Consider the following 25,581-nt stretch of genomic DNA (forward strand, 5'->3'; position numbering starts at 1 on the left):
TAAACAGTAATAATAATAAGGAGGGAGAGAAGGAGGGAAGACAGATAAGGAGGGAGAGATTTGTCTGTCGCTGAGCCGCTCCCAAGTGGCTTCATAACTCAAATTCTCTCTCTCTCTCCCTCTCTCTCTCTCTCTCTCTCTCTCTGTCCCTCTCTCTCTCTCTGTCTCTCTCTCTCTGTCTCTCCCTCTCTCTCTCTCTTTCCCTCTCTCTCTCTCTCTTTCTCTCTGTCCCTCTCTCTCTCTCTCTGTCACTCTCTCTGTCTCTCTCCCTCTCTCTCTCTCTTTCTCTCTGTCCCTCTCTCTCTCTCTGTCTCTCTCTCTCTCCATCTCTCTCTCACTGTCTCTCTCTCTCTGTGTCTCTCTTTCTCTCCCTCTCTCTCTGTCTCTCTCTCTCCCCCTCTCTCTCTCCCCCCCTCTCTCTCTCTCCCTCTCTCTCTCTCTCTCCCTCCCTCTCTTTCTCTCTCTGTCTCTCTCTCTCGGTCTCTCTCTCTCTCTCTGTCTCTCTCTGTCTCTCTCTCTCACTGTCTCTCTCACTCTCTCTCTCTCCCTCTCTCTCTCTCTCCCCCTCTCTCTCTCCCTCTCTCTCTCACTGTCTCTCTCTCACTCACTCTCTCTCTCCCTCTCTCTCTCTCCCTCTCTCTCTCCCTCTCTCTCTCTCTCCCTCTCTCTCTCTCTGTCTCTCTCTCTCTCTCTAAACTCTATAACTGGACCCTGGTTCTGGTTCTGCTCTTCAGCAGAGGTCACATCTGGCGCATGAATGAAATGGGTGAGTGGGACTTGCTTGGTCGTCTTCTGGACAAGGTCCAGAGCCACTCCACCGTCATCGGCAAGATCTGGCTGACGGTTCTGTTCGTGTTCCGCATCCTGGTGCTGGGCGCCGGCGCCGAGAAGGTCTGGGGCGACGAGCAGTCGGACTTCGTGTGCAACACGGACCAGCCGGGCTGCGAGAACGTCTGCTACGACCGGGCCTTCCCCATCTCACACGTCCGCTTCTGGGTCCTGCAGATCATCTCCGTCTCCACGCCCACGCTGGTCTACCTGGGCCACGTCCTGCACGTCATCCACGTGGAGAAGAAGGTAATGATAGTAATGATGATATAATAACAATAATAATAATAAATTAATAATAAGCAACAACAACTACAACAACAACAACACTACTACTACTACTACTACTACTACTACTACTACTACTACTACTACTACTACTACTACTTCTACTACTACTACTACTACTACTACTACTACTACTACTACTACTACTACTACTACTAATAATAATAATAATAATAATAATAATAATAATACATACAATCAATAATAATATTGTTTTGCTTTTTCTCGTGGACCCAAAGCACTTTACATGCCTGTGTCCCTTTCAGACAGTCTTGTGAAGCATCTTTAGTTTCTAGACCACCTTTAGTTACTAGACCAGTCCCTGCTCCGTCGGCTGCAGCTAGTTCAAAATGCTGCAGCTCGACTACTCACCGGTACCAAGAAGCGTGACCATATTACCCCAATCCTGGTTTCACTCCACTGGCTCCCCGTCCGCTTCCGTATTGATTTTAAATTACTTTCGATTGTTTTTAAAGCACTGAACGGGCAGGCACCCCCGTACTTGGCTGACGTATTGCGCCACCACACTCCATCCAGAGCCCTTAGGTCAGCTGACCAACTGCTTCTGGAGGTCCCTAGGACCAAACTAAAAACAAGAGGGGACAGAGCCTTCACCAAAGCAGCCCCTAGGCTCTGCTATAGTCTCCCCCTCCACATCAGATTCGCCCAGAGCATTGAGGCTTTTAAAAAACTAGTCTCACATCTCTTCTCCCTGGCCTTTGACCTGAGGCCTTTGACCTGAGACTGCCTCCCGACACTGCAGTTTTTGCACTTTTATTTGTATTGCACCTTGTTTTTAGTGTATTTTATATATTTTATCTGTTTTTTATCTGTATCTTATCTCTTTTATCTAGTTTTTCTCTTGTACCAGTGTTTTATCTTTTTATCTGTTAAACACTTTGGGTGGCTGTTTGTCGTTGAAAATGTGTGCTATATAAATAAACTTTACTTACTTACTTACTTACTAGAAAAGTGTTAGAGATATAATGTACAGTATCATTGTTTTGGTGATTGCTAATAATATAGATGACAATGATGATTCTTTAAAAAAAATTGAAATAATAATGTATTATGTTTTTAGGACATTTCTGCTTTATTGGGACAGTAGAGATTGACAGGAAGGATGGGTGAGAGAGAGAGAGAGATTGAGAGGGAGAGAGAGAGAGAGGGAGGGAGAGAGAGAGAGAGAGAGAGAGAGAGAGAGAGAGAGAGAGAGAGAGAGAGAGAGAGAGAGAGAGAGAGAGAGAGAGAGAGAGAGAGAGAGAGAGAGAGGATGACGGACAGGACAGGTCAAGGGCCGGACCCGACCCAGGGACCCTGCGATGATAACACGGCACGCTCCTTAGCATGCTACGCTAACACAGCATGTAACACTCCTTAGCATGCTAACACTCCTTAGCATGCAAACACTCCTTAGCACTCCTTAGCATGCTACGTCGCTAACACACTGCTGACGGTGCTGGTTCCCCCCCCAGGTGAGGGAGAGGCTGAGGAGGCAGGCGCAGCAGGATGAGGAGGCCAGTGCCTTCCTGAGGAAGGGCTACAAGCTGCCCAAGTACAGCACCAGCAGCGGCAAGATCAGCCTGCGAGGCCGCCTGCTGCGCAGCTACGTGCTGCACCTGCTGGTCAAGATCCTGCTGGAGGTCGGCTTCATCGCCGGTCAGCCACTTCCTGTTTCCTGCTTTAAAAAATATATAATAATAATAATAATAATAATGCTTTTTATTTGTATTGCACTTTTCATTCAAAATAATCTCTAATTATTCGTGCTACAGAGAGAAAAAACAACAACCGTAAAAAAAAAAAAAACATAATTAGTTAAAAACAAAACAGCCTAAAAACATAATAAGTTAAAAACAAAACAACCTAAAAACATAATAAGTTAAAAACATAGTAAAAAGAAAAGAGAGAGACAGAGAGAGAGAGAGAGAGACAGACAGAGAGAGAGAGAGAGAGATTATGAGTTATGAAGCCACTTGGGAGCTGCGCAGTGACAGACAAATCTCTCCCTCCTTATCTGTCTTCCCTCCTCTCTCCCTCCTTATTATTATTATTATTATTATTATTATTATTATTATTATTATTACTGTTTTATTGCCATGCAATGAACTTGTCAGACAATTGTTGGAATTAGTTTTTTTTTGCTGGCGTCCCCCGTCAGGTCAATACTTCCTGTACGGCTTCACCCTGCGGGCACGCTACGTGTGCAGCCGTTTCCCGTGTCCCCACCAGGTGGACTGCTTCCTGTCGCGGCCCACGGAGAAGACGGTGTTCATCTGGTTCATGCTGGTGGTGGCCTGTGTGTCCCTGCTGCTCAACGTGGTGGAGCTCCTCTACCTGGGCGTCAGGGCCGTCAAGCAGTGTCTGGACAGGAAACAGGTACCAGAGACTGAGGAGGGACATGAACAAATGTGTGTTGTTGTTGTTGTTGTTTTTGTTGTTGTTGTTGGACCGGAAACAGGTACCAGAGACTGAGGAGGGACATAGACGAATGTGTGTGTTGTTGTTGTTGTTGTTGTTGTTGTTGTTGTTGTGGTTATTGGGCCGGAAACAGGTAAGCATAGCAGGGCCGGCAGGAGGACTTTGGTGGCATTAGTGGAGTTTTTGATTACGCTAAGTCAACGGCGCAAGTGTGCCCCCCCCCCCCCTAGCAGTTGTGGCTCCTCCTAGCAGTTGTGGCCCTAAACTGTCCCAGCGGCCAGCCCTGATGCAGAGACTGAAATAATAATAATAATAATAATAATAATAATGATAACTTTTATTTGTATAGCGCTTTTCCTGCAAACGTTGCAGCTCAAAGTGCTCCAATCATTATATAATCATAATTTTATTATGGAGATGAATGAATAAGTGTGTTGTTGTTGTGTTTTTCATCCTCCTTGATGATTTTTTATTGTTTGTTTTGTTGTAGATCTTGTTGAAGCAACTTTATTTTTGGGTTGCTGAGATTGTCAAATGAGCTTCGTTCATTCGTTAATTCATTCATTCATTTGATTAATTAATTAATCAATTCATCCTTTCATCCATCCATTCATTCACTCATTCATCCATCCATCCATTCATCCATCCATCCATCCATCCATCCATTCATTCATTCATCCATCCATTCATTCATCCATTCATTCATCCTTTCATCCATCCTTTCTCTCAGGACTACACGGTGACCCCCGTGACCCCAGTTCTAGAGAAGAAGGCTGCGTTCGAGAACCGCGACCACATGTTCCAGAACTGGGTCAACCTGGAGCTGGAGCTGCAGGAGAGGAAAGTGGGGGCAGGGGGGTGGGCGGAGGAGGCGGGGGGGAGGAGGCTGGGGGGAGGGGGGGGAGGGGGAGGAGGTGGAGGAGGGGAGGGAGGGGGCGGAGGGAGCGGGGCAACAAAGAGTGTAGAGACACAGAGTGTTGAGGGGTCTGAGGACAACACCGGGGAGGTCCATATCTGACCACGTCTGACCCTGTGTGAGACAGGTGTACACAGGAGCCTGTGTGAGACAGGTGTACACAGGAGCCTGTGTGAGACAGGTGTACACAGGTAACAGGTGCTGCACACAGGACCGGTTCACACAGCGAGCCTGGAGGATCACTCAGCCCAGACTGATCCGTACATTTACATTTGTACACTGTTCACTGTACATTTTACATTACATTACATTTATAGCCCTTAGGGTTAGGGTCCACTTCTTCTAAAACATGGATAGACCTGTTTTCTTTCTTTTTTATCAATCTCTGTCAATCTCTACTGTCTCTATCCCAATAAAGCAGAAATGCACTAAAAGAAGAACCACACTTTGCCTACACATAAAGTATGGTCTTTTTGTTTGTACCTAAACATTTCTTGTTCCTTTTTATGCTTTTTTTTGTAATACCATAATTTTTTTATTGAATAAACTGCCCTTTTATAAAGACTGTATTGTGGTTGATTTCACTGTGTTTGGTTAGATTTACCTTGTTTCAATTTAAAGAACCAATATATCTGTGATCACTCTGATCTTTATTTAACTAAGATCCAAGATAACGTAGAGAGGCTCCTCTGGCACGCACGCCCTGCGTTGTTGTTAGCTGTCTGTCAATCATTACGTATCCTCCAAGTTCAGCCACTCTCTTTGAGGGTTAACTCTGGACAGTTTAAACCTTTCTGCTGATGATGACATCGTGACAGGAGTCCAGGACGCAGACTCAAGGTTCAACTCAACTTAACTAGCGTTAGCGATCATTCCTGACACACAGGTCCTTACAGACAGGTGGAACGGGTAAGACACAACTTTTTACTGCTCTCTTCACATTTATACTTTGTAGATAAACAATACAAATATGGGGGTTAATTAGATTTTGTGATCTCATTGTGATGATTATTTTAGATTTAAAGTATTTTAGAGTGTACTAATGAATGTCATTAGATTTAAACATGTCAGTTCAAATTTATTGTTACACTTTTTCCCACAATGTTATTTATCTTCAATCCTAGCAGATATTTACTTCATATTTTGACTTAATCTGTTAAAGTTTACCCTATTTTTGTCGCATATATACAGTTCTCATTTAACTCTACATCAGTGACTGTTTACTTTTGAAATGTTGAAATCTGTATTCCACGAATGGCAATTATCTTTTTTGTTAAACAAGCGTTAGTACAGCGTATCTCAATAATCACTTTTTCATTAACTGCTAATATCTGAGGTTAGCAGAGTTGGCCTCCTGCCACTGGGTGTGTGTCAGTGTGATTAATGATTACAGTGAAAACTGAGTGGAAAAACATGGACAAGCAGCCTGACTTAGATAGACCTGTCACCTTCCTGCTGCACCCTCTCCTCATAGACCTTCATCTCCACCGCCCCTCTCCTCATAGACCTTCATCTTCACCTCTTCCCTCTCCTCATAGACCTTCATCTTCACCTCTTCCCTCTCCTCATAGACCTTCATCTTCACCTCTTCTCTCTCCTCATAGACCTTCATCTTCACCTCCCCTCTCCTCATAGACCTTCATCTTCACCTCTTCCCTCTCCTCATAGACCTTCATCTTCCCCTCTTCCCTCTCCTCATAGACCTTCATCTTCACCTCCCCTCTCCTCATAGACCTTCATCTTCATCTCTTCCCTCTCCTCATAGACCTTCATCTTCACCTCTTCCCTCTCCTCATAGACCTTCATCTTCATCTCCCCTCTCCTCATATACCTTCATCGTCACCTCTTCCCTCTCCTCATAGACCTTCATCTCTTCCCTCTCCTCATATACCTTCATCTTCACCTCCCCTCTCCTCATAGACCCTCATCTTCACCTCTTCCCTCTCCTCATAGACCTTCATCTCCACCTCCCCTCTCCTCATAGACCTTCATCTTCACCTCCCCTCTCCTCATAGACCTTCATCTTCATCTCTTCCCTCTCCTCATTGACCTTAATCTCATCCCTCTCCTCATAGACCTTCATCTTCATCTCTTCCCTCTCCTCATAGACCTTCATCTTCACCTCTTCCCTCTCCTCATAGACCTTCATCTTCACCTCCCCTCTCCTCATAGACCCTCATCTTCACCTCTTCCCTCTCCTCATAGACCTTCATCTTCATTTCTTCCCTCTCCTCATAGACCCTCATCTTCACCTCTTCCCTCTCCTCATAGACCTTCATCTTCATCTCCCCTCTCCTGATAGACCTTCATCTTCACCTCTCCCCTCTCCTCATAGACCTTCATCTTCACCTCCCCTCTCCTCATAGACCTTCATCTTCATCACTTCCCTCTCCTCATAGACCTTCATCTTCACCTCTCCCCTCTCCTCATAGACCTTCATCTTCACCTCTTCCCTCTCCTCATAGACCTTCATCTTCACCTCTTCCCTCTCGTTATAGACCTTCATCTTCACCTCCCCTCTCCTCATAGACCTTCATCTTCATCTCTTCCCTCTCCTCATAGACCTTCATCTTCACCTCTTCCCTCTCCTCATAGACCCTCATCTTCATCTCTTCCCTCTCCTCATATACCTTCATCTCCACCTCCCCTCTCCTCATAGACCTTCATCTTCATCTTCCCTCTCCTCATATGTGACAGGGCATGGTTAAAAAGTCTGCAACTAGGGCAAAATCATTTTTCTGTTGTTTTCAGATTATGAAAGGGTAGATTGTAAGCTTTAAAATGATGTGTCATACATTGAAATCTGAAACAAGTTGAAGAAGTCATGGATATTTGAATGTTGATACCCCCTGAACCACCGTACTGAGATAAGTCTTCAGAGACATTTCAGAGACGTTTTTCACAGAGGTAATGGGTGGGAACAATAGCTGGTTAACTCCACCCTAATCACTCCCTCAAGACAACCACACCCTCAAGACAACCACTCCCCCCATTACACTACCTGTCATTACCTACCTGTCATCTGTCAGTGGGGTTGTCAGCTAACCCTCAGGAAGCAAAATTGCAGGGCTGAGACGTTTAAATAGCTAAATAATAATAATAATAATAATAATAATAATAATAATAATAATAATAATAATTCAAGATTCATGATTCATCATCATTGTATTGCCATGTGTGCCAAAAGTGTATTACGTCCCATTACAAGTACAAGAGAGTAAAATTCATGGCAATGGAAAAAATTAGGCAAGATACAACATTTACATTTCCATTTTTGGCATTTAGCAGACACCTTATTCCAAAGCGACTTACAATCAATACATTTGAATACTAAGCATGAGAATCATCAGTCCACCATTCGTAGCAGGAAGAGTAATCTAGCTCATACCCGGGGCCATTGATAGAAGGAAAAACCTTCTCCTATCACCATCTTCTAAAACCTATTTTTTTGTTTTTTTTTTACACTGGAGAAACAGAGAAACAGGGGGGCAATAGAAGTTCTTAGGGACACAGTAGAGGGGAAAGCGGGTGTCTTTACGAGACATAGTGGTGAGGGGCAGAAGATGTCTCAGGAGGAGTAGTTAACCCTTGTGTGGTGTTCGGGTCAACCGGACCCGTTTTACATTTTTACTTGGTGAGAAATGGTACAAGAATACATTTGATCAATATGAAACTCCATGGCCTTGGCTTATTTTCTATGAAAAACATGTAAAAGTGAAAAAAAAAATGTTTTACACATCCTACAATACCCCAACACATTAATGTCCTTCATAAGATCATCCCCTTGGTCATTTAGGCCCGGATGCACAGAGACACACAGAAACATACACACACTCACACTGACACTCACGCACTCACTTACTCACACACCTCTGCTCTAGCTTTCCCACACCTCTGCTCTAGTTTCCCAGAGCCTTCTGCTCTCGCACTTTTTACCCTTTGAAGTGCACTATTGTAAACATTTTTACATGTTCTTGCACTGTACAGAACGTATGCAGCAACTGCAAAAAGTACATTTGAGGTACACACACTGTCACATTATGTGCTTCATGTGTTGTGTAGACAGGCATACCCATGCACACACAATTGTAGCCAGTGGTATTTCAGAATTATTTGGGATTTTTCAGACATAATACTGTATTTCGACAGTGACAGTGAAAACAGTGTACATTCCGTTCGTGTTTTGTGATTCAGCATTTGCAGACATTTTTGAGAGATGTATTTCATAGCTATTGGCAAAAACAATCTTAGTTTGGTTCTTTCATTTCTATTCTTGTTCATCACCTGTATTTTCTTTACAGCTTTGATTATAATTAGATAAATGTGAAATTCAATTGAGAATATAAATTCAAAATAATAAACAGCAATGAAAACATTGTTTCATTAACATTTTTCCTAGATAAGTATGATTTATGACACCCAGGTCTTTATTATAGTGGATTTTGCATTTTCAAAGCTAGGGGCATCATGTGCGTGAAAACGCTTCTACTCATCATGCTGTTGTTCGGCCCCACCTATTCCCAGGGGTCTGACACTTTGAATGAATGAATGAATGAATGGACTTTATTGTCATTGCTACAGTACAGGTACCAAACAACGAAATTTAGGAGGGGTGGCTCCCCTGGTGTTAGGAAAGGGAAAAAAAAAAAAAACTTTTAGAAAAAGAAAAAAAATCACAAGAAGGTAAGGAGCTGGTTTACATAAATAAAGGCTATGTACACAATCCACTGTACTATACTGCACAGATAGTCAACTAGGGTTGTCATATTGCACAATAGTATTTTTTCACGTTATTTAAAGTGTCACAGTTTGCAGGCTTGAAATGTACATGTTTGTGCCTCAGCACTACACCTGATTTTTTCAGTCCAGCAGCTGCCATACAATCCGTCCAGACTGTCCAGGGCCCAGAACTTAGGTCTTTGCTGTGTTCAGGGCCTGGACGGCCCTGTGGTAGAAGCAGTTCTTCAGTCTGTTTGACTTAGCGGCCAGGGTCCTGAACCTCCTTTTCGAGGGCAGCCTGGTAAAGTGTACGTGCCCAGGGTGGGTCGGGTCCCTGGAGATCTTTGAGGCCTTCCTGAGACAGCGTGTGTTGTACAGCTCTTCCAGAGAGGGGAGGGGGGCGCCGGTGATCTTCTGTGCTGTTCTCACTACTCTCTGTAGCGCATTTCTCTCCGCTGTTGTGCAGCTGGAGAACCAGTTGCAGATGCCGTAGGTGAGGATGCTCTCCACTGCGCCGCGGTAGAAGGCCACCAGTATCTCCTGCTTGTTGTGTTCCTTCCTGAGGCATCTCAGGGTGTATAGCCGCTGTTGTGCCCTCTTGATGGTGCCTTTTGTGTTGTCCTTCCAGGTCAGGTCATCCCGCATGTGATGTCCCAGGAATCGGAGGGTTGAGACTCTCTCCACGCTCTCTCCGTCGATGAGCAGGGGCTGGATCTCGGACTTTTTCCTCCTGAAGTCTACGATGAATTCCTGGGTCTTTGACTTGTTCAGCAGCAGGTTGTTAACCTTGCACAGCTTGCTCAGTTGCTCTACCTCATCCCTGTACGCCGCCTCGTCCCCCCCCGAGATACATCCCACCACGGTGGTGTCGTCTGCAAACTTTACGATGTAGTTGCTGGGGTGGACGGGGGTGAAGTCGTGGGTGTAGAGGTTGTAGAGGATGGGGCTTAGCACGCAGCCCTGGGGGGACCCAGTGCTGAGGCTGAGGGCTGTGGAGGTGTGGGGGCCCACCCGCACCCTCTGGGGGCGGTCGGTCAGGAAGTCCTTGATCCACGCACATATAGAGTGTGATAGACCCAGGTCTAGTAGTTTGGTCACTAGCCTGTCTGGAAGGATGGTGTTGAAGGCGGAGCTGAAGTCCACGAAGAGCAGTCTCGCGTAGCTGTTTCCCCTCGGTTTCCCCTAGGTTGTTACTAAGCATCCTCTGCTCCAGCCTCTCCAAAGGGCAGCCCCCTAGATCCACTAGAACAAAAGATATGCACTTTTGAATGTGTACACAGTAGCTATTGTGCATTATTGGGTATAGTACCTGTTTGTGCCCACAGGAGGCGCCCTTTAATATTATGGGCTATTTTGGGGCTTTCTTGCGCTCTGAGTATACCCCCTTGTATGGGTCACCCTTGGGACTAGGAGCACCATGTCAAGACAAGTGCTTTTAAAACCCCAATGATGTCCCGGGTCAACTGGACCCGAACACTACGAAAGGGTCCAAAAAGTGAACATCACACAAGGGTTAAGGTGTAACCTGAAGAGATGGGTCTTCAGTCTACGACGGAAGATGGGTAGTGACTCTGCTGTTCTGACAGCCGTGGGGAGATACAATTGAGCAATACAATAATAGAATGGTAAAAAATTATAATGTTGTGTCTCTGTGTATGCATTTATCATTATAGTCCATAAAGCATCTAGTGGGACTTGGTGTAGTTCCTTCCCATCCGGGCATCAAAGCTGTAGCCTAATAAAAAAAGAAGACAGTACATTTAAAATGATTGCCCACTGTTACCAACACACCACTTTTACAAAATACTACTATGTTCATAAAATAGAATTGCTTATACAATGACAATGACAAATACCTGAAGTGCTGGTGTCTCATCAAGGTGTCATCTCTCAGAACCTCTCACCTCCTCATTCTGTAACAAAGATGTCAGGTCAGAGGTGTGGACACACTGCTAGTGTAGGTTTTCCATAGACTCTCAGTGTACTATTGTTGTACTGTAAGGAGTAGGCTAGTGAAATCATTTCAATCCACAGTATTATTCTACAGCAAATCTACATATCAATGAATTCATCCTTATTTTTGATATAAGGATTAAATTAGCGACAACATTAGCGTTCATTACAAAAGCATTTACTTTTTCTATAATCTATTATATCTCTAACAAAGCTAGCTAGCTAGCTAACAAGCTAACACTTGTTTGGCTAGCTGGTACACACAAACACACTAAAATGGTGCATGAAACATATTACACTATGTTGCATGTTTAGTAGGTCTCCAACAAATGTATTTATTCATTATGTTTTATCTTTGACAACGTATTTCTTCCTCCCACCATCTCATTAGTTTTGTAGAGGGGTGGCATCATTGTGGTGAGCAGTTTCAGTGGTTTTGATTGATTGATTGAAAACTTTATTAGAAGATTTGCAGAAGTAGGTACATGAAAGTACATATTACATACAAGGTCAACTAACAGGATAAAAACCCAAGAAAGCCACTGGCTTATTTCAATTGGGGTCCTTGATTCTCAATTCATCGTTACATGTAAGACAGACAAAAAAAAACTAGTACTATCTACAAGATAATACAGACAAATAACTAGTACTATCTACAAGATAATACAGACAAATAACTAGTACTATCTACAAGATAAACATACATCCATCATGGGAAGAACAATACAACAAAACATAAGGTATGTACAGCGGGTAGGACAGGTGGGGACATACACCACAGGTGGGGGCGGGGGACAAAACACAAAGTATGTACAGTGGGTAGTTCGGGTCTTTTAATCTGATTTTTGATTTAGAGGGTCCAGTTACGGATTGCAGCCTCCTGTAAATGTTTTTTGAGAGTGGTTTTGAAGGTGGGCAGTGTTTTGCACTCCTTTAAGATTATAGGAAGGGCGTTCCACATTTTTACTGCATAGTTTGCAAACGAGTTTAACCCCTTGTTTGTGGTGCAACGCGGTTGAACGTGGTTCGTGGAGCTTCCTCTGGTATTGTATGTGTGGACGTTGTTCACTTTTTGGAAGTATGTTGACAGGTACTTGGGTGTCTTTGTGGTGTAGCGTATCTTGAAGACCAGGCCCAGTGCAAGCTGCTGCACTCTGTCAACTACTCGTAGCCAATCAAGGCTCAAAAAATTAGCAGCGGTTAGATGTGTCCTAGGGTTGAGGCCTAGCAGAAGCCTAACCAGTTTATTTTGGGCTGTCTGGAGTCTTGTTTTATGGGCCTTTGTGGTTCTATAGTACCATGATGTTACGGCATAGTCGAAGTGACATTGAATGAGAGCTCCTGATAGGGTCCTCAGTGTGTTTTTACTGACAAGTGAGGATATCCTGTACAATAATCTAGTTCTATGGTTCACTTTTTTGATTACTTTTGCTGCCATTTTATCTCCGGAAAGATTTGCCTCTAAGATGGAGCCCTGATAACTGATGCTAACAACGGGGCTATCTACCTTACTCACAAAACATCAAATAACTGTTTATAAATAACAATACAAAATCCTAGTAAACAACACATGTAACTCACTAAAACTTACCCAAGAACACAGCAGAAGGTCTGTGCAGACGACTGTCCCAAGAATAGTGAACTGATGTGGAGATCAATGTCTGAAATTCCGTTGTCATCTGTCATCGTCAGATTCGGAGTTCGGAGTTCCCGTTATGTATAGTCCAGTATGAAGGAGTTCATTAATTGCCCACTGTCGATATTTCTGCCTGCTTTTGAAATTCTGTTGATAGCATTGAGAGGTTCAGCTTCAGCTCCATCTTGTAAATTTGTCAACAGGTCCAGACGCGCACACATGGCTCTTTACATACAGCTGGGGTGGGCGTGGCTACACACACTGCCGCACTAATACGAATAATACCCCCCACCCGACTTTGCTAACTAAATGAAGGTATTTAGTGAATGTAAAACTGTTGGATATGACATCGAGTGGGTTCTTCATCGCTTCGTTTGTCGTCCTATGCCAAAAACCGGAAAACACATTTTTTCACAACAAGACTTGTTTGGCTCGATTGTGAGGTTTCACAATTGCCGAGATGGGGACCTATTAATCAAACCCTGTCACATATACCTTCATCTTCACCTCCCCTCTCCTCATAGACCTTCATCTTCACCTCCCCTTTCCTCATAGACCTTCATCTTCACCTCTTCCCTCTCCTCATAGACCTTCATCTTCACCTCCCCTCTCCTCATAGACCCTCATCTTCACCTCTTCCCTCTCCTCATAGACCTTCATCTTCATCTCTTCCCTCTCCTCATAGACCTTCATCTTCATCTCTTCCCTCTCCTCATAGACCCTCATCTTCACCTCTTCCCTCTCCTCATAGACCTTCATCTTCATCTCCCCTCTCCTGATAGACCTTCACCTCTTCCCTCTCCTCATAGACCTTCATCTTCATCTCCCCTCTCCTCATAGACCTTCATCTTCACCTCTTCCCTCTCCTCATAGACCTTCATCTTCACCTCCCGTCTCCTCATAGACCCTCATCTTCACCTCTTCCCTCTCCTCATAGACCTTCATCTTCATCTCTTCCCTCTCCTCATAGACCTTCATCTTCATCTCTTCCCTCTCCTCATAGACCCTCATCTTCACCTCTTCCCTCTCCTCATAGACCTTCATCTTCATCTCCCCTATCCTGATAGACCTTCACCTCTTCCCTCTCCTCATAGACCTTCATCTTCATCTCACCTCTCCTCATAGACCTTCATCTTCACCTCTTCCCTCTCCTCATAGACCTTCATCTTCACCTCTTCCCTCTCCTCATAGACCTTCATCTTCACCTCTTCCCTCTCCTCATAGACCTTCATCTTCACCTCCCCTCTCCTCATAGACCTTCATCTTCATCTCTTCCCTCTCCTCATAGACCTTCATCTTCACCTCTTCCCTCTCCTCATAGACCTTCATCTCTTCCCTCTCCTCTCTCCTTTCTCAGGCCTACTAACATGCGGAGTACGGTGCTCATTGTGATGGAATGGGACGGAATGAGGAATGGCATCAACCACTATGTCTACTCTTATTTCAACATGTCCCCCCCCCTTTCTCTCTCTCTTTCTCTGACCTCTCCAGATAGTCACTGAGCATCATCCTCATCCTCCTCATCCTCCTCATCGTCAGCCATGGGTGACTGGGGGTTCCTGTCAGCCCTCCTGGACAAGGTCCAGAGCCACTCCACCGTTATCGGCAAGATCTGGATGAGCGTCCTGTTCCTGTTCCGCATCATGGTCCTGGGCGCCGGCGCCGAGAGCGTGTGGGGCGACGAGCAGTCGGGCTTCGTGTGCAACACGCAGACGCCCGGTTGCGAGAACGTATGCTACGACTGGACCTTCCCCATCTCCCACATCCGCTTCTGGGTCATGCAGATCCTCTTCGTCTCCACACCCACGCTGCTGTACCTGGGCCACGCCATGCACGTGATCCACCAGGAGAACAAGCTCCGCTCGCTCATCCAGAGCGCCGCCATCGCCGACGCCAACGCACGCAACAACGGCACACTGAAACAGCCCAAGTACACCAACGACAAGGGCAAGGTGATGATCAAGGGCAACCTGCTGGGAAGCTACCTGACGCAGCTGTTCTTCAAGATCGTCATCGAGCTGGCGTTCATCGTGGGCCAGTACTACCTGTACGGGTTCATCATGGTTCCCATGTTCCCCTGCTCCAGGACGCCGTGCCCCTTCACGGTGGAGTGCTACATGTCGCGCCCTACGGAGAAGACCATCTTCATCATCTTCATGCTGGTGGTGGCGTGCGTGTCTCTGCTGCTGAACGTGGTGGAGGTGTTCTACCTGCTGTGCAGCAGGGTCAGGTGTGGCCGGGGGGGCGGCCGGGGGGGGAGGAGCCACCGCATCACGTCGCCAGAGAACCCGGCGGGGCTGGTGGACAGGCAGAACAGGCTGAACCTGGAGTTCGAGAGCGGCCAGAGCACCGCCGGGAGCCTGGACGGAGCCAAGGAGGAGAAGAGGTTGCTGGCAGAGAGCTGATCCATTAAAATGTCTTGAGTGTTGTTGTTGTTGTTGTTGTTGTTGTTGTTTTGGGGGGGGAGTGTTGAGTAAATACACTATCTGTATTTAGTATTTTAGTATTAGGTTTGGTGTCTTGGAAGTCAAAGTGTTTTTGTTTTGTTTAGTTTTTTTTTGCAGTTTCATTGAAAAATGTTACGGATAATCGTTTTAAAGCATTGCACTGTTAAGGTATTATTATTTTTTTATGTTGAGTGTTTGTAATGTTCAATTGCTGAACATAATGGGCACTGATAAGTACCTTATGGGACACTTAATGCCAATAAATGTTGATATCAGGGAAATTAAAAATATGATTCAGTCATCACATTCCAGCTGTAAGTATTATGCAACACATGTGTTGCATAATACTTGTGTACGAGCAGACCTCTCTCTCTCTAATAATAATTTAACCGTTAACTTATTGCCGTGTTCATAACCCCCCTGAAACCTTGGATGAATAAGCAACAATAATGACCAGTGGTGCATCTTATCATAATGTACATGTTCCGGTATCTTGTTATTTTGAAGAAGAAAAAAAACTAATAAATTAGCTATCATAAATAATGAATGGTGTTTTGTGTCTGTGTGGAAAGGGCAGAGTGAAGCTACATCAGTGTTATCTCAGAAACATGAAACACATCTGGACATCTTCCTCTCTTGAGAGGCCTTGTGTGGGAGGTCGAGTGTACGGGCATCACTTCAAGGCAAGGCAAGGCAAGGCAAGGCAAGGCAAGGCAAGTTTATTTGTATAGCACATTTCATACAACAGGGGCAATTCAAAGTGCTTAACATGCATTATTTAAAAATACAGCAAGAGGAGCATAAGATATATTTTTTTGCAATGAATAAAAGCAAATATAAAAAGTAAATAGATAAAACATTTAAAAAGACAATAGTTAATGGAAAAAAAGACATTGATAGAAGTGTTTTTGTTTAATCATAACTGATGCAAAACATGAAGGTTTTTAGCTTAGATTTAAATATTTTAAGGGTTTGGGCCTGTTTGATTTCTTCAGGGAGTTTGTTCCAGGAGCATGCAGCAGCGTGACTGAAAGCTGCTGCACCGTGTTTTGTTTTTACTCTTGGAATTATTAGCTGATTTGTCTCAGTCAGGGCTGGACTGGGACAAAAATTAGGCCCTGGCATTTTTGGCCCAGACAGGCCCACCCCAATCGGTCGGACCACACCCACCAGCACAAAAATACTTGCCTTATATACTCGTCTTATATACTGTGCTGTACAGTCATATGACAAACTGTAGTATTCCCCCAAACCACTACAAAGACGACTACATACAATAAGCAATGGTACCAGTGCAAGTAGACCAGTGTACTCAGTGATCAGATTCCAGAGCGAATTTACGAACGCAGCCTTGTTGTTCTAGATTTGTTTCCATTATCAACCTATCATTGCGCTTTAGAGTAAAACAAAGCACGCAACTGTCGCGTCTATCTTTTCATGGCAACTCTACATTGTGATTTACAAGGGATATTAACTAATATTAAGTAATATTATTACTTGGTTACATTTTGCAATTGATCCGCGGTACACATGCGTGCCGAACCGTGGGGGGCGATCCGTTACACCCCTACACAGCTACCTATATTTTCCTTACCGGGTCAACGGTTACAGGCTGACTCTGCCCCGCTTCTTCTGTATCCTCTCTATCCTCTGTATCTGTACCCTGCTCCCGCTCCTCCCTGCCAGCCTCCTCTTCAACCTGTTGCTGTTGCTGCTGTGGTAAACTTGAGGGTGCAGCAAACATGTCCCTAATGTTTACACATTTGGCAGCATCTGCCTCGAGTTTCTTCTTGTTTTTCTCCCTAAGTTTTTCCCAGCTTCCCTTCCGTTTTAGTGTGCTTTTGTGCTCCATCTCTCTCAGTATCTATCTAGTAACTATCCAGGCTAACTACATTTATTTTGGCGGCCAGCTCGGCCCAAAACTACCGCGAAACTGAGACGGAGGTCTGGTGCTGCGTGCGTGCGTGACCCCTGACCCCCCCCCCCCCCCCCTTCTCTCTGTTGATTGGGCCAGCCCAGTGTCTGTATAGAAAATGGACCAATGGGCCGCTGTCCCTGATTTATGGGCCGTTCAATGGTAGCTTTCGATTTATGGGCTGTTCGATGGTAGCTTTTGGCCGGGCCGGCTGGTAAAAATATTAATAATAAAATAAAATAAAACCTTTTTTTTTATTTTTTTTTATTTTTTTCGGCTCGGCCCAAAACTACCGGGGCCCACCGGGCATTTGTATGCCAGATGACCAGTCCAGCCCTGGTCTCAGCTGACCTTAGGGACCTTGGAATAGGGAATATAGGGTGGGAGGAGATCTGATATGTATTTTGGTCCAAGACCATTTTGTGATTTGTATGTAATTAGGAGGATTTTGAATTGAGGATTTTGAATTCAATTCTCAGGTGCACCGAATACAATTATCTCTGTTTTGTCCTTGTTTAGTTGGAGGAAGTTTTGTGTCATCCAGGCGTTTATTTGCTCAATGCAATTACAGAGATTGTCAATGGGACTATAGTCGTTCGGTGAGAAGGCTATGTAGATTTGAGTGTCATCCGCATAGTTGTGGTAGGCAATTTTGTTCTTTTTTATGATGTGTCCCAATGGAAGCATGTAGAGATTGAATAGAAGGGCGCCAAGGATTGACCCTTGGGGAACCCCACATGTCATTTTAATTTGGTCAGATACAAAGTTGCCAATGGAGACATAGTAGCTTCTGTCCCGTAGGTAGGATCTAAACCAGTTTAGGGCAGTGCCCGAAAGTCCTACCCAGGTTTTTAGTCTATCTATTAGAATGTCATGGTCTACAGTGTCAAAGGCAGCACTAACATCTAGTAGTACCAAAACTGAGATTTTTCCGGAGTCTGTGTTAACGCGAATGTCATTGAGGACATTAATAAGGGCCGTTTCAGTGCTATGTAGGGGGCCTGATTGAAAGTCATCAAAGAGATCATTAGGGTCAAATAATTGCTAAGTTGTTCGTGGGCAACCATTTCAATAATTTTTCCTGTACAGGGAAGGTTTGATATGGGTCTGTAGTTGTTTAGTACAAATGGGTCTAGGAAATAGTTTTAGACATAGTTTGAATAACAGGAAAGATAGATACGTCAAAGAATATGCAACAGTGGTCAGACAGGGCAATGTCAGTTACAACAACATTTGAAATATCTAGGCCTTTGGTGATGATAAGGTCCAGAGTGTGACCTCGATTATGAGTAGGGAGGTTCACATGTTGTTGAAGTTCAAAAACATCTCACAGAACAGAGAGTTCTTTGGCTTTGTTGTCCTCTGAGTTATCTACATGAATATTGAAATCACCAGCAATGATCAGACCATTACATTCAGTAGTAATGATGGAGAGAAGCTCTGTAAGTTCATTAAAGAAGCTAGTAGAGTATTGGGGTGGTCTGTTTAAAATTATAAAAAATAATTCGAGTGGAACATTTAAAAACAACTGAAAGATATTCAAATGATAAAAATTCCCTGAAGGATGTCTGTTTGCAGTTAAAACTGTCTCGAAAGAAAGAGGCGATTCCACCACCTTTTTTGTGGGATCTAACAACATCTAAGGTTCTAAAATTGGGGGGTGCTGACTCAATAAGAATTGGTGTCTTGTTATCTTTATCTAACCAGGTCTCAGTGATAAATAAGACATCTAGTTCATAGGAGCTAATCAAGTCGTTGATTAAGAGAGACTTATTAGCTAAGGATCTGGCATTGAAAAGTGCTAGCTTGAGTGGTTTTGTGTTTGGTCTCTGTGTGGGCTGTGTGTGGCAGGGTACAGAAATTAAATTTGAGGGGTGTATAAAGCATTCAGACTTGCAATTAACTGTTCTGTTACTGATATGAACAGGGATAGCAAGAATTGAGAGTCCCAGCTTTATATCAGGAATGTCAATGGCATCAACTCTATGGAAGCAGGGACTGTTAGAGCATCAACTGATTATGGGTGTCATCCGGGGGATGGGGATGGGTGTTGTAGATAGCATCCTATGGCGGGGTAGGGCGATGGGTATTGTTGATGAGGCTGGCATTGTTGATGAGGTTCACAGGCGTCACAGGGAGTGTGGGGCCAGGTGTTGTAGAATGGAGAGTTGCCTGAGATGGAGCAGCTCTCGGGGTGAGCTCTACTCCTGTCTTCACCATTTTCTCTAACCTAGCTGAGAAAGGCAGGAACGGCGTGAGTTGGAGGAAGGTAGATTAGCAGGACAGATAGCAGGCATGGTAGGAATAAGCTATATACAAAATTGTTAAAACTATAAGAAAGAAGCAAGAAAAAAGCAGGAAAGCAGTAGTATGAAAGGAGCGAGGGAGAAACACGTCTAATCTACTCAGAAGCAGGTAGTCACTTCAGAATACGGGGCGTTGCCCCCCTCCCTGTCATAAAGGGATTGTGTATCAAAAGGCTGTGTTCGTAAAATTCGCTCTGAGAGCGCCGGAGTGCACACTGGGTTCAACGTCATAAAGGGACCAAGTAATTGGATTGGACATTCCATGAGTGCTGATCAGATCTCCAGAGCGAGTTTACAAACGCAACGCCTAAATATCAAGATAACAGTGATAAGATATACAGAATGTTCTAGACTCCGGTCCGAGGGCAGATAAACGTAATGAGAGCATCACGGTGGAATGAGGAGTGGCCTTCGTCACCTTGGGGGTAATGAGTTCTCTCCCTCACAATGTCAGCAGCGCCTGTGTGTCTAGAAAGTGTGTAGGAAGGCGCAATACAAATCCAATGAATGAATGAATGCTAATTATTAGAGAGTCTTATCACAATATTCTCATTACTGCGCAGGAACCATAATGCAGAGAACTGTATCTATCTCTAAGCCGCAATCCTGCCAAACTACCAATTTATTCATTTTCATATACCAAATTATTCATCAGACTCAGAGCATGGTCTGTGAGAAAACAATATACATTAAAAAAACTAAACAAATATCCAAACAGAAAATCTTAGTGTGAAACTTTATGTCCTCAAATTACCTTCTACCATCCTGGCCTTGCGTAAATATAATTAATTATTAATTTAATTAATTTTGCCATTTAGCAGACGCTTTTAATCCAAAGCGATTTACAATTACGAATTACAGGGACATTCCCCCTGGAGTAATTGAGGGCTAAGTGCCTTACTCAATTACTTGACTGTAATGGGCTCAGAGGCGCCGGGGGGCTTTTGTGTGGTTGTGGTGTGGTTTCAGGTGGGATTTGAACTCACAACCTACCGATCACAAGTCCAACTCACTATCCACTAGACCACCACTAGTGTAAAAATATAATCTTGTATTGATTGTATAACATTGGCAGAGAGGGCATGGTTTTACATGACAATCTGTTTCCTTCGAACATTATTATTTTATTGAAGGTGATGTGGTGAGATAAAAAAATGACAGAGAATTCACATTGTTGTTGTGACTTGTGATAATAATTAACCCGCAGAGTCATCGTTCCTGACTAGACTCTCCCAAACCATGAACCATTTCTAGAGGCAACGTGACAGCTGTCACAACCCAGCTGAATTGTGCAATTTTCTCCCATCTAAAGTCCAAGGCGGCGCTGCAGGCGGCAGGACCGGCCATTAGACGTGCTGCCCCGCCGGAGGCTGCTGTGTTCCAGGAGGAGGTCAGACTAACGTAAGGCTGGTTGACTCTTTCTTCTCTTTTCTTCACTGTTACGGGTACAGTTACAGGAGTATTTTTTAATTGTTATCTGGTACTTTAAATCTGATGTCACTAAATGCCATCATTTGATTTCATGTTTCATGTTTTAACTATTCTAAGATTGGCTATTCCCCCCCCAAAATGTATTTTTTAAACTTTATTTATTTATTTTTGTACAATTATTATTATTATAATTTTTAGAAACAACAGTTTTTAAAACCTAGTTTTGGTATTAACATGGTTGTGTTTGGATATTGTAGTCCATATCCCCGTGCCAGTGTGTGTGTGTGTGTGTGTGTGTGTGTGTGTGTGTGTGTGTGTGTGTGTGTGTGTGTGCGTGTGTGTGTGTGTGTGTGTGTGTGTGTGTGTGTGTGTGTGTGTGTGTAGCCTGAAGCAGGTGAATCATTGATGCAGACAGAGCACACAGTGGCCGTTACAGATAATCAGGGGCTACATTATCATTTAGTTTTTTAAATTGACAATTTAAGTAAATCTACATTTTAGACATTTAGCAGACACCTTTATCCAAAGCAACTTACAACAAATCCATTTGTCTAAGTAAGTGAATCATCTATCCATCAGTCATCATAAGAAAAGGTTATCTATTACATTAGGGATGCAACCTCAGCCAATCAAGACTAGAAACCCATCTTTTGAATATTGCCTTTAAATGACTAAATAATGAAATGATGATTATATAATGATTGGAGCACTTTGAGCTGCAACGTTTGCAGGAAAATTGCTATACAAATAAAAAGTTATTATTATTATTATTATTATTATTATTATTATCTATGCTAGAGTCACAGGACAATGCTAGAAGAAGGAAGAATTAAGATTATTATTATTTTAAAATGTGTTTACAGTAGAGAAACTGTACAGGGGGGGTAGAGGGGATGAAGAGGTCTTAGGAGGGACAGTCAAGATGTAGCCTGAAGAGATGGGTTACAAAAAGAGTTTATTTGTCTTTGACAGTATTTGTCTTGTCACCATAGACAGCGTGCTACATGGCTCCTGTTACACATTACATTTTACAGCTTAATTGTTTACATTTTATAGCTCTCTTAACACTCTTACCGATGCCTTTCTACACCATAAACAGTATGCGCTCTCAAAACAAAGACACACTGCAAATACTGTAGAGTGTAAATATTGTAGAATGTAAATATTATAGAATGTAAATATTATAGAATGTAAATATTATAGAATGTAAATATTGTATGATGTAAATATTATAGAATGTAAATATTATGGAATGTAAATGTAATAGAATGTAAATATTGTAGAATGTAAATATTATAGAATGTAAATATTATAGAGTCTAAACACTCTAGAATGTAAATATTATAGAATGTAAATATTATAGAATGTAAATATTATAGAGTTTAAACACTATAGAATGTAAATATTATAGAGTCTAAATATTATAGAGTCTAAACACTATAGAATGTAACTCCATCCTCCATCCCCCCCCCCCCCGCAGGCCGATCAACCGCCATGGGAGAGTGGGGGTTCCTGTCCTCGCTGCTGAACAAGGTCCAGTCCCACTCCACCGTGGTGGGCAAGGTGTGGATGACGGTCCTGTTCCTGTTCCGCATCATGATCCTGGGCGCCGGCGTGGAGAAGGTATTCTGCTCCTTCAGCCGTTCTGCTCCCCGCCTCTGGAACTCTCTGCCACCTAACATTCTGGAACTCTCTGCCACCTAACATTCTGGAACTCTCTGCCACCTAACATTCTGGAACTCTCTGCCACCTAACATACGCAATATTGACACTCTCACCACTTTCAAATCCAGTCTTAAAACACACCTTTTCACAATGGCTTACTTTGGTTTGATCTCCTGTATTTTGTTTGTTGTCATATCTGATTTTGCTTTTTTTTTATTATCTCATTTTGCTTTGTTGATTTTAATGTTTTGATATGTGGTTTTAAACTGTCTTGTAAGGTGTCCTTGAGAGCCTTGAAAGGTGGCCATAAATAAAATCTATTATTATTATTATTATTATTATTAAGGTCTGGGGTGACGAGCTGTCCAACATGGTCTGCAACACCAAGCAGCCCGGCTGCAAGAACGTCTGCTACGACCAGGCCTTCCCCATCTCCCACGTCCGCTTCTGGGTCCTCCAGATCATCTTCGTCTCCACGCCCACGCTGGTCTACCTGGGCCACGTGATGCACGTCATCCACAAGGAGAACAAGCTCAGGCGCCTCCTCCTGGCCCAGGCCGAGAGTGGGGAGACGGCGACCATGACGACGAAGCCGCCGAAGTACAGCGACGACAGCGGTCACGTGACCATAAAGGGCAGCCTGCTGGGCAGCTACATGGCCAACATCGTGGCCCGGATCCTTCTGGAGACGGGCTTCATAGTGGGCCAGTACTACCTGTACGGCTTCACGCTGGCGCCGAGGATCGTCTGCATCCGTGCGCCATGCCCCTTCACCGTGGAGTGCTACATGTCGCGCCCTACGGAGAAGACCATCTTCATCATCTTCATGCTGGGCGTGGCGTGCGTGTCTCTGCTGCTCAACGTGGTGGAGATCTTCTACCTGCTGTGTTCCAGGTGTCGTTCGCGGAGGCGCCACAAGAGGGCGCCGCCGGTGGCGGCGGGCTTCGCCATGCACAGCAGGCTGAACGGTGGTCTTTATTCGTCCAGCAGAGCCTGATGACACACCACCCCGGCTCCTGAAGTTTTAAACACTGTTGGCTTTCTTTCCCTCTGACAACAGAGGAGAGGAGAGATGACTGCTGGTTGTTGCCACCTAGAGGTCTGAGAGGGTAGGACGGGCAGAAGCAACATGGTGGCATTTGCACCCAGCAGGGAAGTGGACAGGATGAAGCTACGGACATTGTTCATCTGTCAAGGCCTTGCGTTCCAATCTGAATCTGAGAAAAATGTGTCATCCTCGCGATAATGTCTAAAAATGTCTGTCCCATTCAGTTGGCTTGATTATTTATAACTCTGTCTCTCAGCACCAGTAACTGAAACCTGTTCTGAGTTTACTTTTTATTTTATTTTATGTTTTTTTAATGTTCTGGTAATTCATAACAGCATGTGGTGTTTTATTCGGGGAGTCCAGTTCAAGAGGTCACACCATCTTAATCCTACTCTTTAACTCAGATTCACAAATTCACAATAAAATATGTTCTATGCTGTATGCTATATTGAATCATGAGCTAATTATTTACAGTTTTTCCCAATTGCTAAAACACAAAAGCCAATTCTCTAAACCAAATGACCAGTTCTCTAAACACATTTAATCAAACTAGCCCCCATTTGCCAAAACCATAAACACATTTCACATGAAGACACTTATTCACAAAACACAATCCTCCTTTTCTCATAAATCTAAACACATTTTGTCTTGCTAAAACACAAGTTGCAAAAAACTCTGCTCAAATTCTCAAATTAAAGTGTGATGCAAAATGCTTGCCACAGTCAGAAAAATTTGAACACAATGAACACACCTGGCTTCATTCATTAAACATAACAACTCAACATTTAAGACACTTGTTGCAAATGATTGTGGTGTGTGTGTGTGTGTGTGTGTGTGTGTGTGTGTGTGTGTGTGGTATAGTTCCATAAATACATTTAAAAAACCATCACACCTTGAACATTGTTTTCATTGAGTATTGTTGTGTGTAATGGATCTTCTGAAGTGTTTGCATTGAGTTGTGATACAGTACAGTAGTGTACATGTTACGGTACATGTGGGAATACAGTAGGATACATGTGGGAAAACTAGGGTTAGGGTTAGGTGCTAGGGTGCTAGGGTTAAGGTTAGGGTTAGGGTTAGACATGCCAGCATGTACCAAGTCACCATAGCACCTAACCCTAGTTTTCCCACATGTACCGTATTCCCACATGTACCGTAACATACATACTGTATTTTCTGTAGATTTACATACTGTTCATATGAAACACACACATCTATGAATGCCCAATACTCTACAGTGATATATTCTGAGAACAGATACTGTAAGGTTTCTAAAAATGTGCTTTGGCAGTTGTGGAAAAAAAAGAACATTCTCACACACTGAACATTGTGTTTTCAGTTGTTTTGTTGTAGTCTGTAATGATGCATATAGTGTTTACATTTTTGCAGGCTTTGAGCAGCTGTTTTGGTGTGAAAGTTAGAGTTTTGAAGAGAGAAGGTGTGGTTTTGTTTATGTAGCTTTAGAAAAGTGTGTTGTGTTTAGAGTTTTGGGAAAATGGAGGTAAGTTTTGTGAAATGTGTTTTAGCAATTGAGAAAAACTGTATTATCCTAAACTGCTGAGGACATTCAACCCAAACTGTCCTAAAGTGACATAAAACAAATACGTTTCTGAATGTATTTATAATTCTTTAACATGTACATATTTTTGATTTGGAATTTCTGCAAAGTATTTATGTTGTTGCTAATAAAACGAATAAAAACGTGTCAGGTGTTGTCTTGTTTACTTGTTGTCTTGTTGACTTGTTGTCTTGACTTTGTTGACTTGTTTGTTTGCATTTGGTGATCAATTAGAATATTGAATGTCTGGTGAATGTCTGGTGAAACATGATAATACAAGGCGGTAAGACTACACTGTGTTCAAACAGGAGGCATATCAGAACAAACACTTACTGAGGTTTACAGAGGAACCATATCATATGCACAACAGGAGAGGCTGGTGGAGCAGCCTCCCCTGTCCTCCGATGTCTACCTCCCCCAGCCTCCCCTGTCCTCCGATGTCTACCTCCA

At 43.5% G+C, this 25,581-nt stretch overlaps 3 protein-coding genes across 4 annotated transcripts; all 3 read left to right on the plus strand.

The window, feature by feature from the left end:
* Positions 1-762: 762 nt before the first annotated feature.
* gja11 (gap junction protein, alpha 11) lies at positions 763-4,602 on the plus strand (the record flags this gene model as incomplete). Its single annotated transcript, XM_080527428.1, has 5 exons — positions 763-1,077; positions 2,592-2,775; positions 3,278-3,495; positions 4,268-4,395; positions 4,581-4,602. The coding sequence occupies 5 exons, from the start codon at positions 763-765 to the stop codon at positions 4,600-4,602; spliced, it is 867 nt and encodes a 288-aa protein (XP_080383554.1).
* A 661-nt stretch (positions 4,603-5,263) lies between these two features.
* On the plus strand, positions 5,264-15,741 carry gja13.1 (gap junction protein alpha 13.1). The gene is made up of 2 exons (XM_080525602.1): positions 5,264-5,362; positions 14,253-15,741. The coding sequence occupies exon 2, from the start codon at positions 14,303-14,305 to the stop codon at positions 15,164-15,166; it is 864 nt and encodes a 287-aa protein (XP_080381728.1). The 5' UTR covers positions 5,264-5,362; positions 14,253-14,302; the 3' UTR covers positions 15,167-15,741.
* Positions 5,280-25,295, plus strand: LOC308152594 (gap junction Cx32.2 protein-like). Of its 2 annotated transcripts, XM_080525603.1 has the most exons (4): positions 5,280-5,362; positions 20,742-20,830; positions 22,341-22,483; positions 22,872-25,295. In XM_080525603.1, the coding sequence occupies exons 3-4, from the start codon at positions 22,355-22,357 to the stop codon at positions 23,520-23,522; spliced, it is 780 nt and encodes a 259-aa protein (XP_080381729.1). In that variant the 5' UTR covers positions 5,280-5,362; positions 20,742-20,830; positions 22,341-22,354; the 3' UTR covers positions 23,523-25,295. The 2 variants fall into 2 exon arrangements, with proteins under 2 accessions (XP_080381729.1, XP_080381730.1); XM_080525604.1 differs by lacking the exons at positions 5,280-5,362; positions 20,742-20,830 and adding an exon at positions 20,856-20,874.
* Positions 25,296-25,581: the final 286 nt, after the last annotated feature.

Source organism: Nansenia antarctica (genome assembly GCF_963989245.1).
Source record: "Nansenia antarctica genome assembly, chromosome: 3".
NCBI classification, from domain to species: Eukaryota; Metazoa; Chordata; class Actinopteri; order Argentiniformes; family Microstomatidae; genus Nansenia; species Nansenia antarctica.